Here is a 16,452-nt window from a genome sequence, read left to right as displayed (position 1 = left end):
CATAGGCTATAGTGATGAGGGTGAATTTGGCTACAGAGTGTGGTTACCTCAGTCCAAGAAAATTATTCGTAGCCGTAATGTTGTGCTTAAAGAGGCAAAATTGCTAAAATGTATTTTAGCCTCTAATGAAGATATGAAAAAGGTGAAATTTCAAAGTTTGCAGCCACCTATTACTTCATAAAATGAGCCTCATGGTGTTGTACCACAGGCTGAAACTAATGATCAACCGGTTATTTTTTAGCCAAATGATGATGGACAACAAATAGGAGCACAAGGGGGCCACGAAACAACAAGATAGGCTTGCTGATTATGAAAATGCAGGTGCTGGTAATGAAAATGAAGGTGTTGTACAGCATGAACAACATCCCAAAAATGGCTTACAGCAACCAATAAATGCTGAAAATAATATACCTCCAGATGTAGACCCAATTCCTGAAAATGTTGATCATTGGGTACACACGTCTACACGCAGCATAAGAAGGCAACCACATAGGTTTGACCCCTCCTTGCATTATGTGATGCTTACAGATGAGGGTGAGCCTCTTACATACAAAGAGGCCAAGTCATGTGAGTTCAGCAGTAAGTGGGAGCTAGCTATGCAGGAAGAGATTAAATCTCTATATGCAAATGATACTTGGGATATTGTGTCTCTCCCCAAGGAAAGAAAGCCACTTCCAAACAAATGGGTGTACAAAGTAAAGACAATTGACAAGAAACCCAAGTACAAGGCAAGGCTAGTTGCCAAAGGGTATGCACAAAAGGAAGGGATTGACTTCCAAGAGGTCTTTTTACCTATTGTGAAGATGATCATTCTACCTATGCTTTTTACTCTCGCTGCTGTTTTAGATTTAGAGCTATACCAAATGGATGTAAAAACAACTTTCTTGCATGGTGACGTTGATGAGGAAATCTACATAAAACAACCCGAGGGCTTTGTAGTTCCTGGAAAAGAACAAATGGTGTGTAGGCAAAAATGCAGTCTGTATGGGCTGAAGCAAGCACCATAGCAGTGGTACAAAAAGTTTGACACGTTTATGCTATCTCATGAGTTTACACGCAGCCATGCAAATCATTGCTTGTACATGAAAAAGGATACAGATGGCAGCCCCATCATACTTGTTTTGTATGTGGATATGTTGCTAGCTAGGAAAAGTAAGACTAACTTGGATGCTCTCAAAAATCAGCTGAAATTAGCCTTCTCCATGAAAGATTGGGGAATGTAGAGCATATTTTGAGCATGAGCATTCGTAGAGATATAATACAGAAATTGTTGTTTTTATCTCAAGAAAACTACATTGCAAAAGTACTAGACAAATTTAACAGGGCTGAAGCTAAGCCTTTTGAGGTACCCTTACCTCCTTAGCTTAAGCTTAGCAAAGCCAACAGCCCAAAAGATGACGTGGAGGCAAATGCTATGAAAGGAGTCCCTTATGCATCAACTTGTGGCTCTCTTATGTATGCTATGGTTGCTACTCGTCCAAACATTGCTCATGCAGTGGGAGTTGTTTGCAGGTTTATGTCAAATGCTGGAAACACACATTGGGAGGTTGTCAAGTGTATCCTTCGATACCTAAAGGGTACACAAAGAAAGTATATTTGCTATGGGCAGGGCGCACTTAGTTTGCAGGGTTATTACGATACAGACATGGCAGGTGACTTGGACACTCGTAGGTCCACCAACGGATATGTCTTCACAGTTGCTGGTGGGGCTGTGTCTTGGTATTCCAGGTTACAGAACATTATTGCACTCAGTACCATTGAAGCTGAATACATATCAGCTACTGAAGCTTCTAAGGAAGCTATATGGTTGAGCAGACTTGCAGAGGATCTCAACATGTCTATGGATACTGCAATTTTGGGATGTGATAGCCAGAGTGCTGTGTATCTCGCTAAGAATGCCATGTATCATTCACGCACAAAACATATAGGTATGCGATATCACTTCATCAGACAGATACCCACTAAAGGATTTCCATTCTCTACATACAGAGTCCCTATCCCTTGTTGGGCTACTCATGTAGCTACCATGCCCATGCCCATTTAGCCCATACCCACTTTTGGATCTACTGTGCACACATTCCACATGCATGGTTCCACATCCCCACCCTCCCCACCTTACCCATTCTATTCCTCTTTCAATGCTACCACTCATGTTGCTACAGCCAAGAATGCCTTTACAAATACATTCAACCCCCAACTAGCCCACCCAAACCACATTTGTCAATGGAGAGCTCACAATGCTATTACAAATGACTTAATGCAATGTTTACTTCCTAAGTTTCATTCCTAGTTGCAGCACTTTCTCCTAGCGTCCAATCATTGGAGTCATCTCCTTGATCGCTATGTGGCACAAGATCAAACCCAATACATCAATCTCAATTATGAGCTACACGAGTTTTGTATTAAGAAAGGGGATGATTTCACAGTCAAGTTGGCCAAATAGAGGTGATTACTCACCAGGTTCGTCAGTATTGACTCATCGCAGTTTGATGACAATCAAATTACATTTTTCTTAAACAAGTTGGCTTCTAAATACTTCCACTTTATGCAACATATCATTTTGCTACCCTGATTGCCAACCTTCGATGAGTTCGAATGTTAGTTCTTTCATTAAATGAGGGTGCATGACCAAGTCCACAAGGAGACCCCATTTTCCTATTCAAAGGGGGCTTTGGTATCCACTTCTATGAAGGGGAACTGGAGGTAGCAAGAACACTCAACAACCCCAAAACATGTAATTACTGATACTTTCATTAAAAGGAAATGCATTCCTAGAGAGTTTATGTCCCATAATCAAAACCCTAATTTAAGAGAATCCCCTGTTTTCCAGGTCACATCAATCCAACACTCTCTCTCTTGCTGTTGACGCCCAGTTTTCAGCCTTTAGCCCATATCCTTTAGCTATATAGCCCTTGCAAACTGCAACCACCTTCACTCCAGCCCCTGATTAAGTATATGCTACCATCGCCCTACTGTTTGGAGTCATTCCACAACTGCATTTGTAAATAGCCTGCTGACGTTAACTGCTGCCACTCTGTTTCCTGGTCTATAGCCTGCGTTTCTTGCCTATGCAGAATGCCCTACATCAGCTGTCACAAGGACGTGAAAATTTGATGCTTTGCTTATGTTTAATTGACATTTGATTAAAGGATTAATCAAATGTGCAATTAAAAGATGCACATGTGTTGCACATGTGAGGTGCAAGCTACTTTTTCACAGTTGAAGGTCGAAGGACCCTGTGAAAAAGATGGGTGTCAAAGGCAAAAGTTGTAACAAGTTACACATATTAGATTCTAGGTGAATTTTGGTGTCTGTTTGCCCCTAGGACCATTAATTGGCCATTAAGTGTGAGTGGTGACACTAGGGACTAGGCATTAATTAATGGATTAATGCTTGTCCAAGGGTCAATTAATGCATGGGACCACTTTGGGTTGCAAGTGGCCTAGCCAATTAATTTTTGGATGGGCAAGGTCAATTTTTTGGGCATGGATTAAGGGTTGAATTAATTTTCAGAATTAATTAATTCTGAAAATTAATTAAATGGCTGGAAATTGCTGAAAATGGATTAAGAAAGCTGCCACTTGGCAAAACTTTCCCATGCTAGTAGAGGAAAGACTAAATAGGGCTGAAGGGAGAGGGAAATCTCGTTTTTTCATTTTGGAGCTGTTGGAAAGAGGTGTTGGACTGTTGTTGCCAGCTTTTGGAGCCATTTCCCAGCCATTGGAGACCATTTTGGTGACGGAGATTGCATATTCTTGACCTTGGGAAGCTGGCAATTGCTGCTGATGCACTTTCTCCTGAAGATCACACTCTTTGATGCTCCCATTGTTGTTGATGCATCCGTTTGGGGCTGGTACAACAAGGCAGCAGCAGATTTTGATCAGTTCTTCGCGATAAATCTCAGAATTTTCTCTCTCTACAGCATTCTCTCATCTCCTTCAGCCTATGCTCAGCCATTCTTAGCAATTCTCAGCCATTTGGAGGAGATCTCAGCCAGTTTTGGTGGACTGATCTGTAATTTCTGCAGTAAACCCCAATTTACAGCAGAAATTAGGGTTTAGCAGCCACCTTGGGATCTATGCCAAAGATTGGAGGCTCAAGGGACTGAAATCAGCAGCTGATAATTGAAGATTATCAAGGGATTTCAGGAGCCAGCCCATCCCGAATTGATTTGGGGCAGCATTTGGCCAGCCAAGGGTCAAATTGGAGAAGAAGTCCTGGGTGAATCAAGGGGCAAATGACCCAAAAGGCTTGCTGGTCATTTATGACAGCAAGAGCAATTGGTTAGCAGGAGGAGATTGAAGAATCTCAAGTTGTACTCCTTTCAATTTAATGAAGCTAAAGAAATACCGCAAGGGGTGCCAATTTTGGGGCCAACAGGGTGTCTACTGTCCAAGATTTTTATGGTAAAGTGTGTATTTCATTTTATGTGCATTTATTTATTGTTGTAATTAACTCTTAAATCAGGTTATCACCACCCATTCCAAGAAGGAAGACTGGTTTCATCAGCAGACTCTCTCCCGGCCAGCACCCTACTGTCTGCAGTCTCGATGATCAGTTTCCAGCTTCATTTGAGTGGTACAATGCTGCGTTTTGCCAAATTCAGCCTCCAGACTACTGTCTTTTGGATTCTAGCAAGACCCATTAGCTGCTATTGGATATTTTGTACATTTTCTCCATCATTTAAAACATTGATTCATTCACTATAGAGTTCTCTTTCTTCTCTGTTTTTGTTTGTGTTCTTGTAGTTTTGCATTTTGCATCCTGTGTTCTGCGATTTTGCGCTATTGTCTAAGTTATTGTGTTGTAGTCGTGTTCATACATTTTGTGATTTCTCAATGCAAACCCTAGCATATCTTCACATTGTATCAGAACTAGTGCTCTTGTAAAGAGCATAATATGGCTATCATGAAGAGGTCGGTTTCGTGCGAGGTACACGAACCACAGGTAACCGATTCACAATGTCTCAAACTCCTTCTCAAGATCCTACTATGTCTTATCAGGCTTTTCCATCATTGGAGGCCTTGAGGAGGCATTATGGACTCGACAAGGAAGACGACACTTCATCTTTACCACCTTCTTCTTGGCCAAATACACAATTCATGACAAATGAGTCCCAAGAATGTTGAGCTAAGATATGCATTCCATGCTGATATGCCTCTTAAACAGCCCCAAAACATGCCTACTTAATGAAAAATGCAAAATTGGTCTACAATTAGAGAGAGTTTCCGTGAAACCCTAATTTGGGTCTTCATCCCTTCTATGCAAGTTTTTCGCATTTACATGAAGATCATCGCCATCAACCTTTCTCCACGTGGCTGTCCAGCCTTTATGACTACTGCCACCACTCCGTCTGCTGCTCCAACCCTTGGCGACTACCCTTCCAGCTACTGCCTGCTACATGGCACTTCTTCCATTGTTGCATTTGGGCCAGACAGCCATTGCCAACCCTAGTCAATGCCGCTTCTACTATGTTTGGCAATTTCAGCCATCATCGGCATCCTTGTGCATCTCCATTGCTATCGCAAAGCATCCTACTGCTTTCGGTGATATGCATTTTAGTCTTCTACACCCTCCAACACACTTTGACTGGTGATTACAGCATTTGGGATCCATCTTTGATGGACATCACACTCCAACACTCATCGCTCTGCTCTTGAGCATTTTATATACTCTTACATTCATTTATTTGGGTTGATTCATTCACTTCAGAGTTCTCCTTCTCTCTCTATCTGTGTTTGTCTTTTTATGTTTTGTGTTTTGCATTTTGCATTTGCGTTTTGCACGTCATTGTCTGTATCTTTGTGTTTCTCTAGTGGTCATACATTCTGTGTTTCCTCAATGCAAACCCTAGCAGTTTCTTCACATAGTATCAAAGCTGGTGCTCTTGTAAAGAGTATCCTACTGATATTGTAGAGTGCTAGGTTTTGTGTGAGGCACGCAAACGACTTGTAACCAAATCACAATGTCTCAATCACCTTCTTCTTAGGACCCCATGATGTCTTATCATGGCTTCTCCATCACTAGAGGCCCTAAGGAGGTATTATGGACTTGGTGAGGAAGACAACACCCACCTTCACCTTCACCTTCTTTGTTTTCTCCTATTCTAGATTCCACTCTCATGATAGAAGAGGAGTTTAAAGAGTACTTGCGCATCACATATAGTCAATCTTACACCCTCCTACCGATGTTGCTACACCATCCGGACCAATTGGTGAGACTGGCCACCTCTCCGATCATGGAGGACATACAACATTTGGGATGACTAGCGACCCATCTTCTTCATTTCAGCCACACCCAATCCACATTCATATAACCCCTTTGAGTCGTATGAATCAAAACCCTTCTCTTATTTCTTCTTTTGTTGTGCAGAATCCAGATAATTTTTTGTATGTAAATGTCAATAGAGGGGGGCTCTCGATGCAAGCATCCTCCATTAGGTATATCTACATCTTCTATTTCATTTGAGCATGTAAGCCACTCTTCTCAAATCCCTCCCATCCCACCCACCTCTTCTAGCCCACACTCCAATTTCCTCCCTTCTTCATTCCAAACCCTTGGATTACACCTCACATCCACATCCTCCACACTAGGGGTTGGAACCTCCCTTTGTGCTCCTAGCACATTCTCATTCTCCATTCCATACTCGCACTTTCCTACCCCTTCACATCACAGTACATCGTTAGCGGGAATGCCACCCTTTAACACTATACCATGCACTTACCCTCAAGCCTCTATGCACCATGGGGCCTGTCAAAAATAATAGGTATGCTCTAATACCATATCAAAAATAACAGGTATACTCTAATACCATGTCAAAGTAGGCGACAATGCAAAGAGATAGTAGGGTTTGTAGGTAACATAAAGTGTGTAGAGTAAACACTGAGAGAGAAGAGAAACTCAAAAACACAAGAACATGGTGATGATGCACTGAATCATGCTACGAGAAGAAAAGCTGATATAGCAGAGTCAAAGCTCAAAAGATGATTGCACTATACTGTCTAAATCAGTTGGCAGCACCTGTGGGAAATCTGCACAATGAAGGGAGCGAAATGCAGTCTTCCGGCCAGTGGGCAGCGGACCGCAGTCCTTTGATGCCGTCGGAGATGTGGAAGATGATCACCAATTGTCGAGGGAGCGAACCACAGTCCTTTGATGCCGGAGAGTGACATGGGCAGCAAAACGCAAATCCAAAGAGTCGGAGCAGTCGAACACATGGAAAGCAGCCCAAGTGCTAATGCCACATGGACAATGATGACACCAGATGATGGAGGATGAGCCAAGCTGCAAAAACGCAAGTCCCAACAGCCTCTGTGACAGAGGAGTAACGCCACGTGATGGAGGAGAAGCCATGCTGCAAAAACGCACGTCCTAGCAGCCCCTATGATAGACGAGTGATAAAATAACTAATTCTCAATGATGTAGACTATCACTAGAGGCTAGGATACCGACACCAAGCTGTAGATGATGATGCCAAGTGAGGAGAAGGCTTCCAGAATGAAAAACGCTGGTGAAGGTGGAGCCTAAAGGAGAAGGATGCTGACACCAAGCAGAGGATGGTGACGCCAGGTGGAAGATGCTCCAAACGCAAGGCCTAATGCTAGAACAAGGCACCTGAAGTAGAAGAGGAAGGATGAAGGTAACCATGAGCCACGAACCGCAATGTCCTCCTAAAGGGGTGTGAGGGGACTAGAAGGGGCTAGTGAGAGAAGGAACGGGTGTCTGATGATGAAGGAAGAGGGGTGAAGAATGATTGAAGAGTGGTGGTAGAAGTGTAGGGAATGAATGAAGTGATTGCCTATTTATAGGCATAAGCTGTCTAGGGTGACACACCACTGTGGGCGCCCATTGAAAAAGTTGCCAAAATGTGGACACCAGCCCTTTTTGGGGCTATCAATGCGAAACCTTAAATGAAGTGTGTAAACTGAAGAAGTGATTTCTCAACACCCCCTCTCAGGCCCAAAAAGGGATGAAGAAAGAGGAGCAAAGGGAGATGATGATGAAGAAGAGGATCCGAAAATCCAAGATTTCCACCTCCAAGGTAACTTGTAGTAAGGAACAGTAGACAGGATGAACTATAGAACCTAACTCCACCTCAGGAGAGAAGCCACTAGCTCCGTAACTCCACACTGGAAGGAATTCGAAGGCCTCGTCACCAAGTCATGGTTGAACCTCCAGGGCCCCGATCTAGGTAGTCTCTAAAGATCCTGGGTATCAATAGGAGAAATGACTACTCGATGACAACCATCCCCAAAGAGTAAATGGAGAGTGACGAACTTCAAGATGAGTAGGTGCCCCCCCAAAGGGTGCAGACGCAAAGGCCCCCCCTGAAGCTGAAGAAGTAGAAGGCCCCTCTAAGGGCGAAGAGAGTACATCCCCCTCTCAAGTCCCCCTCTACAAGAGAGAGGAAATCTGAAAACTCATGGATCACGGACTCCGAATCGTCTGATGACGAAATCATCTAATGACAAAGGAAGTGCCGCTGGTTGTGCCGAAGAAGGTATTTGGGGTATCGAAGATATCAAAGAACTCCCAAAGGTAGCCTCTCGAACCTGAGTAGTCAAGGGTGGGGAAAGATAAGGCTCATGCTGAGCCAAGGATGGGCAACACTCGCTCTCTCTCAATGGAGTGGGTTGCGGAGCCGAAGTAAAGGAAGGTGTCGAACAATCACTCTCTCTCGAAGGAGCGGACTATCGAGGACACGATATCCAACAATCACTACAGAGCTGTCAAACGCAGGGAGAGCACGCCAAATGTTGACACCAAGTGGATAATGATGATGCCAGATGATGGAGGAAAAGCCAAGCTACAAAAACGCAAGTCCCAGCAGCCCCTGTGATAGACGAGTGATGAAATCACTTATGCTCGCTAATGTAGATTGTCGCCAGAGACGAGTGATGAAATCACTAATGCTCGCTAATGTAGATTGTCGCCAGAGACTAGGATGCTGACGCAAACTGGAGATGATGACGCTAGACAAGGAGAAGGCCTCGAAAAACCCACATGAAGGTGGAGCCTGAAGAAGAAGAGTGTTGACGCCAAGTAGAGGATGGTGATGCCACGTGAAAGATGCTCCAAACACAAGGCCTCATGCTGGAACAAGGCGCTTGAAGCAAACAGGAAGGGTGAAAGCAACCATGAGCCACGAATCGCAATGTTCTCTTGAAGGGGCGTGAGGACAATGGAAGGGGTTGGTGAGAGAAGGGAAGGGTATCTGATAATGAAGGAAGAGGGGTGAAAAATGACTAAGAGTAGTGGTAGAAGTGTAAAGAATGAATGAAGTGATTGCCTATTTATAGGCATAAGTTGTCTAGGTTCGTAGACCACTATGTGGGCGTCCACTGAAAAAGTGGCCAAAATGTGGACACCAACCCTTTTTGGGGCTATCAGTGTGAAACCCTAAATAAAGTGTGTAAAGTGAAGAAAGAAGTGGTTTCTCAACAAGGCCTTGTTACAAAACATGCCACCCTTTACCACATCTCCCTCCACCTTTCCATCAATGAGCACATTATTTCCCAGTGGGACAGCTCTGATGGGCATTCCCCTCACTACCCCTGGTCACCCACCTCCTTTGACATCTCAAATGTAGGGATTTCCATCCTCTGCATATAGTGTATCACCTCATATCCCTTGGATCACTCCTACGCAGGGATTCTCATCCTCTGCTCCACGTGTCCCTATCCCTCTAACATGGACTCCTCGTGTAATTACCATGCCCATACCTTGTTAGCCCATGCCCAACTTGGCTCCACCAACACTCACTGCTTTGCCCTTGAGCATTCTGTACACTCTTACATTCATTTACTACATTGATTCATTCACTTCAAAGTTCTTCTCTCTCTATTTGTGTTTGTGTTTTTGCATTTTTGAGTTTTGCATTTTGTGTTTTGTGTTTAGGGTTTGAGTTTTGCACGTCTCTATCTATGTCTTTGTGTTTTTGTCGTGGTCGTACATTGTTTCCTCTGTGCAAACCCTAGTGGTTTCTTCACAAAGAATACATCTGTGTCGGGTATAGTCACAACTACCACTCTCCAACTTCTCAAGACCTTGCTCATATATATCTAGATCAATTGGTGTGGCTAGCCACCTCTCCAATCAAAGAGAACATTACAACCTTTGGGCCACCTCACAATCCATCTTCTCCATCATAGCCAAGCCTAGTGTCAAGTTTATCAAACCCTTTTGAGTTATTGAACCAAAACCCTCCTGTATTTTTCCTTTTGGTATGCAAGATCCGAATAATGACATGTTTAAGTATATAAATGTAAACCAAGGAGGCTCTCGAAGTAGATGTACTTCCACAGTTATGTCTGAAACTTTTGTTTCATTTGGGCATGGTATGGGTAGTCACTTTTCTCAAACTCCATTCATACCTCCATCTTCTCATCAAAATATAGATTTTCTTGAATCATCTATTTGAGTTTCTAATACCTTTTCCTTTTCACCACATGTTAGCTATCCACAAGTGAATGATACTTTGCATCTTAGTACATCATTAACAAGAATTCCACCTTTTAACAATGTGCGTTACATCCACCCTTAAGTAAGCACATCTTTCTATCCAACGATGCCTATGATGGCCACTCCCTTCATTACCCCTGAACATTTCCCCTCCCTCCCCCCCCCCCCCCTCCTCTATTGACTGCTCAGACGACGCCAGGATTTCCGTCCTCTACCTATGGCGTGCATCCCTCACTCCATGGGTGATTTCCGCACAAATAGTTCCATCCTCTACCTATTGCTAGTAGTTATGTTTGTCATGCCTTGTCATCTCCTACTTGTGAACCTCAGTCTGAGTCAGACAAGGACTCTTGGAGCTCTAACAAGTCTGTCATGTGTCTTGATGGGGAGGCTACTCGTTCTAGAGTGGCCATCTGTGTTCATTTCTATGCATTTCCTCCGGTTGTCGAGTTTCGGTGTGCTTTTCCTGTGTAGTTTCTGCATTTCCCAGGCTGTCCTTGCTTGTCGGACATTGTCCATGCCTTCCAAGATTTTTTCCGTGCCACTTGTATTTTTCTGCCTTTTTTTCCCAACACGGCAAGCATTAAATGCTGGTCCAGCTTTTTGGCATCCTTTTGGGGCAGGTTGGCCAGATTTGGGGATTATTGGCTATTTATAGCCTGCCCCTCTCCACACTTCATTATCATCAAGTCATCTTCCTTCCTTCCGGTAGTAGCACACTCCGACTCCGTCATCTTCCCCTGTCTCCGGTGCTATTGTCATCATCAGCTTGATCTAGTGCCCTCACTAATGTTGTGGGCTGCATGCAAGGACTGATCAGTCCTTCTTTATTCAGCATTTGTTCCTTGTCCAGTGCAGGTTTCTTTTCTTCTTCTCTTGCAGATTGTCTCTCAGAAAAATCTTCAAACATACGCCAAAAGGCCCAATTTGCAGAAGTAAATGCATGCCCAATCTCTCAGATTTGTCAAACTGTGCTTACACACACATGACAGCCTGTCAAAATTTACCAAGGATAAACCTTTGGAAAAAAAACGTGGATTTTTTGCCTTTAAAAAAACATTGACTCTCAAGATGCTACTCGCGACCTGCGCCTACCTAGGAGCTACCACGATGTTGCTGCCTGCCTGTCAGGGGCACCTGCGTTGACCTACGGACCTGCGACCTGTTTGATGGCTGACCAGTGACCTGATACCTGCGATCAACTGCAGCATGTGACCTGCTGAAAACTGCAACTTGTGACTTGCGGGCTGCCTGCGTTACTGGCACCTGATCCAAATTGACGACCTGTTGTTGGCACAGCTCGGACTGGCTCCGAGAAGCGCGCTCACAATGACCTTCAGCTTTGATACCAATTTGAAGTAACAAGTGCATAGTGGAGATGCAATGGTCAGCAATGGTAATGGCTGAGAGAGAGAGAGAGAGAGAGAGAGAGAGAGAGAGAGAGTGTGTGTGTGTGTGTGTGTGTGTGTGTGTGTGTGTGTGTGAGCAGCAATAGACAGTAAAGAGTGTGAGATGCACAATGTGTGGGTACAATGAGTTATACCTCTTTTAGGTTTTTGTGATAGATATATGTAAAGTAAAAGTACTAAGGGTGCATTCACACCTGAGCACATATAAAAGGCGCAGTGGCCCTTTATTCCCAACATTGTTTTGGATCATGAGGAGCATGCCAAAGAGGTAGCCAATGGATCCACCTCCACCAAAGCTTTTGTTGCAAGTCCAAGAGGGGGAAAGAAGAAGAAAAGGAAGTCAAAGGCTAAAAGATAGGAGAGTTCTTCAAGCTCTGACTCTAACTCGAAGAAGCCTAAATGCCCATACTGTGGGAAGGGGACATATCTCGAGGAGAAACGTTGGAAGAAGTACCCTCACCTTCGCCCGAGAGCGAAGGATGGAGCCAAAACGTCCAAGCCTTCTACCTCTACTCCGATGGTTACCCACAAGTCAGTGTTCCTTCATATTGTTGACTTGGAGGAGCCTTCTTGAGTGGTTGCCTCATCTTCTAAGAGGTCTTGGCTGGTTGATAGTGAAGCTTCTAGTCATATGACTCCACCAGGTGATTTGTTGCAAGATCTATGCCCTTCTAAGGGTTTAATCACTATTGGTGACATTGTATCGATGCCTATTTGTGGTGTTGGTATTTTACCCTTGTTTCCCGACTGCGCATTGAGCTCCCTTTCACACCCCCTTTATGTTCCGCACTTGGGCTTTCCACTCCTCTCAATTTATGGTCTTACTTATTGAGAAACCACTTCTTCAGTTTACACACTTCATTTAGGGTTTTGCATTAATAGCCCCAAAAAGGGCTGGTGTCCACATTTTGGCCACTTTTTTAGTGGGCACCCACACAGTGGTGCACCACTAGACAGCTTATGCCTATAAATAGGCAGTCACTTCATTCATTCTTCACCATCCCACCACTCTTCAGTCATTCTTCACCTTCTTTGGTCACCACCACCACTTCCCTTCTCTCACCGAGGTCCAAAGCAGCAGAGACAGATTTGGTAATTTTTTTGAGCCACAGAAGACGGAATTTCAAAGCGGTTTCAAAGAGAACTTGTGGATTTCGAGCTAAGAGCGAGCAACTGGCAATTTGGGTCCCCCGAGTCGGGCAGGCAGAAACTTTCAGAGGTCAATTCGGAAGCCGGACGGTGGAGAAATGAAGGTGGCCAGTGCAAAAAAAAAGGACCAAAATAGGCAACTCAAACCAAGTGATGCCCCCTCCTCTGACGAAACCAAAGAGACCAAACCCATCTAGTAGCACCTCCCTTAAAAGAATAGATTTTGCACACACAGTTAGAGATCGGGCCATGTAGACGAGGAATGTCATACTAAGGCTGGGTGACTGGTCTACTAATATGACTCCATTAGAATTCTCACCAATAGCACTTTATGCATCCATTTCAAGGCCTCTTCTTGCATGCCCACCTAGGACCGTTTCCCCACCTAGGACTATTTCCCCACCTCGACATGAGTTTCGTTGGCGGCAATGACCTGCTAATGGCCGTGTGTGATGGTGGCCCCACTCTTAGGCTAGCACCCTTAGGGTACACTACACTAGTCTCATGCTACTTAGCACTCTTAGTTCTTTAGGCTAATGAGTCGGGCCCATAGGTTCCTTTATCCTTAGGTTTTCTTTCCTTTGTCTTCCACTACATTCACTCATCAATAAACTCATTCACTTTCTTTTAGCTTTACTTTTACTTTGTTTTGCTTTGAAGTGTCTCACTACTAATCTCTGTTTTTTCTTTCTTTTAGCTTTACTTTTGCTTTGTTTTTCTTTGAAGCATCTCACTATTGACCTCTATTTTTGCAAATTCTAATATCTTTTGCATGGTTTTGTATGTCAATATAGGACTCACATGCAAGTTTGCACCAGTTCTTCCTAGGTTGGAGACATGCCAAGTTCACCATTCCTTTGTGGTGTCATCTTCCTAGGAGACTTGCTTTTCTACCAACATGGAGGCTTCCCCTCCCAAGGCAATTTTTGCAACATCTCTTGATGTTATCACAATGGTAGCTTCTCCCTAGTTCCTCCAGCTGGGGTGCTTCATTCACATATTTTTTCATGGTTCTCGACACCACACAAAGACCGACATCAAGTTCCTCTTCCTTCTTCAACATTGACATCCATGTGCACAAGTTTAGCTATTGGTACATGGCTTAGCTATGTCAAAGATTGTGTCCCTTGTATTAGATGCAAGGCACCAAAGGAGACATAGAGACACTGCATTTAGGATTGAGCTAGGACTCGTGAGGTTTGGAGGAGATCACTTAGGATGGTGTTTCATGGCATTGCAGACTCTATGATTCTTACACATGGGTGGTTGCTTGGGTCACATAGATAGAGGCCTAGCTTGCGTTTATGAGGATGTTCAAGGGTATCATGTTTACCTTATCTCGAGGCATATTATAAGCAAGATCGCTATGCTAGATATCTCACACAGTGTGAACCCAAGGGCACCATCACAAATAGAGCTCATGTCTAGCATTGTGTGTGTGTGTGTGTGTGTGTGGACCTCCAAATGCAACCATGGTATAAATTTACTGGACATATCTAATACAAAGGCTCTCTCCACGTTTGGATAGAGATTGTCCACACTCTACACGAGAGATGGGAGAGGATACAGGGCGGTTTGGAGACTATGAGGAGGAGAGATGCTTTTCTCAGGACTTGGCATTCTGGCACATTCTTCCATTGTCAGGTGCATATAATCTGGCATTACAGACCTCTTGAATCATTCATTCAAGCCTTGCAATAGACTTCACCTTGTTGTATATTTTTTGGTATGGAAGTCCCTTACAGGCTGTTTTGTATTTTGTATTTTGCCTGGGATACTTTTTCCTTAGGGGAATTATGAATAGAATTTTCTCTACCCTCTAAAAATCAAGGGTATTCGGTGCCTATATTCTGCTTTTTCGATAGGACAGTCAATAGGACAAAAACGATGGCAATGATCTTAAAGGCAAGGCATCCTTAAGCAATAAGGGAAAGGCACAAGATAGGTATCTCATACGTGAGATACTCAACTAAGGATTTTTCATTTAGAAACTTTCAAAGCACCAGATAACTGACGTTCTTCGTTTTGTCACGTTTTTTGTTTTTTTGGGGAACCAGCAGTTAAGACAAGCTGAGACGATTGTCAAGCACCATTGCTAACAAACCAAAAACAAAAGCTACAAGAGAGAGTACCTGGAAAGCAGACCGTTCAGTAGTGCTGCCCATTCCAAACTCATCAAGGTTGGTCTTTCCCAATGACAATGCTCCAGCATCCTTCATCTTCTTAACAGCGGTGGCATCGAAAGGGGGCCGGTAGCCCTCGAGGATCCTCGAACCACCGGTGGATGGGGCATCAGAGGTGCATAAGTTGTCCTTGATCCCAATTGGGACACCAGCCAGGGGACCCAAGGAGGCATTCGAGGCAATCAGCTTGTCCAGCTGCTCAGCTTCTCTCAGAGCCTGCTCAGAGGAGACATGGAGGAAGCTCCTGATTTTGGGCTCTTTCTCTTTCAATCTGGATAGGTACTCTTCAGTAATCTCGATTGCAGATTTTTCTCTTGTCAGGAGGGCCTCTCTTATTCTCAGGATTTCAGAGCGCGGTTTTGTGGCCTGTTGCTGCTTTCTCTGAGCTGACAAGGCAGGGGAGGCATGGTGGGTGGTAGTACTGTATTGGGCAATGGTGGACGTTCCCTGCGGTGAGATGGTGATAGTGAAGGAGCGCCGTGACAGAGTCGACAATGCAGGGCAGATGGAGTGGTAAGGACTGGACAGGAGGCCCATGGTTGACTCCTTGGCACAGGAGAAAAGCATCTCCGTCTTTCACTAGTGCTTCGACAGGCTGATGGGGTCAGAATTGCTCCTTGATCCTGCAGACAGCAAGAGTAGTTTTGGCCCCCCTGCTGGACAGTTGCCCACAAATCCTTAAAACCTTCTTGCATGGGGCTTAGAATAGCCATGTCATAATATCTTATGAGTGGTGGACTACAATTTTTATTTTATTTTTTGAGAAAGGCTTGAAATTTGAAAGATCCTCAAGGGTAAATCCAAGGTTTGAACTCACATACCTATGCACACACTCACATGCTCAAACCACTTCGGCTATAACCCCGTTGGAATGATGGACTACAATAATTACTACAAAATTTGAAACAGGTTCAATATTCACCAAAAACCAAGGTTTAATATTGTTGCATAATGGCTCCCCCATGTTCTAGATCAGCTGCCTTTTCAATCACAAATTGAGGTATTGGCTATGGTGGAGCTTTGTTTCTTCTATATTGTTTCGAGAAGGGTTTCTCATTATCAATGTGTGCATACCTTAGTTTGTTGGGACCTTCACAGGCGTCTACTTCACAAAAGAGCAAACCAACTAGGTATGATAGCGATTAAAGATATTAGGTGAGGTGATAAATTGAAGGAAGATGAGATGACATCATCGCAACCCCAACCAATCGGCATTCATTCACATGACCGATGAAAAATCTAAAGACAAA

At 44.0% G+C, this 16,452-nt stretch overlaps 1 protein-coding gene across 4 annotated transcripts in view; it reads right to left on the bottom strand.

Moving 5' to 3' along the window:
• The window catches only part of LOC148011318 (Amidase family protein), a 57,873-nt gene extending 41,982 nt beyond the window's left edge, over positions 1 to 15,891 (bottom strand). For 3 of the 4 annotated variants that reach the window (XM_087670205.1, XM_087670206.1, XM_087670207.1), the window contains exon 1: positions 15,152 to 15,891. In XM_087670205.1, coding sequence (XP_087526331.1) covers positions 15,152 to 15,769 — 618 coding nt within the window. In that variant the 5' untranslated portion in view covers positions 15,770 to 15,891. The remainder of the gene's footprint in view (positions 1 to 15,151) is intronic. The other variant, XM_087670208.1, reaches the window with a different exon arrangement.
• Positions 15,892 to 16,452: the final 561 nt, after the last annotated feature.

The sequence above is a fragment of the Lygodium microphyllum genome, chromosome 28, assembly GCF_053477565.2.
Source record: "Lygodium microphyllum isolate KBCC chromosome 28, Lygodium_microphyllum_v1.1.10, whole genome shotgun sequence".
NCBI classification, from domain to species: Eukaryota; Viridiplantae; Streptophyta; class Polypodiopsida; order Schizaeales; family Lygodiaceae; genus Lygodium; species Lygodium microphyllum.
The sequence above is the reverse complement of the archived record's forward strand: the minus strand, read 5'-3'. Positions and strand labels throughout refer to the sequence as shown.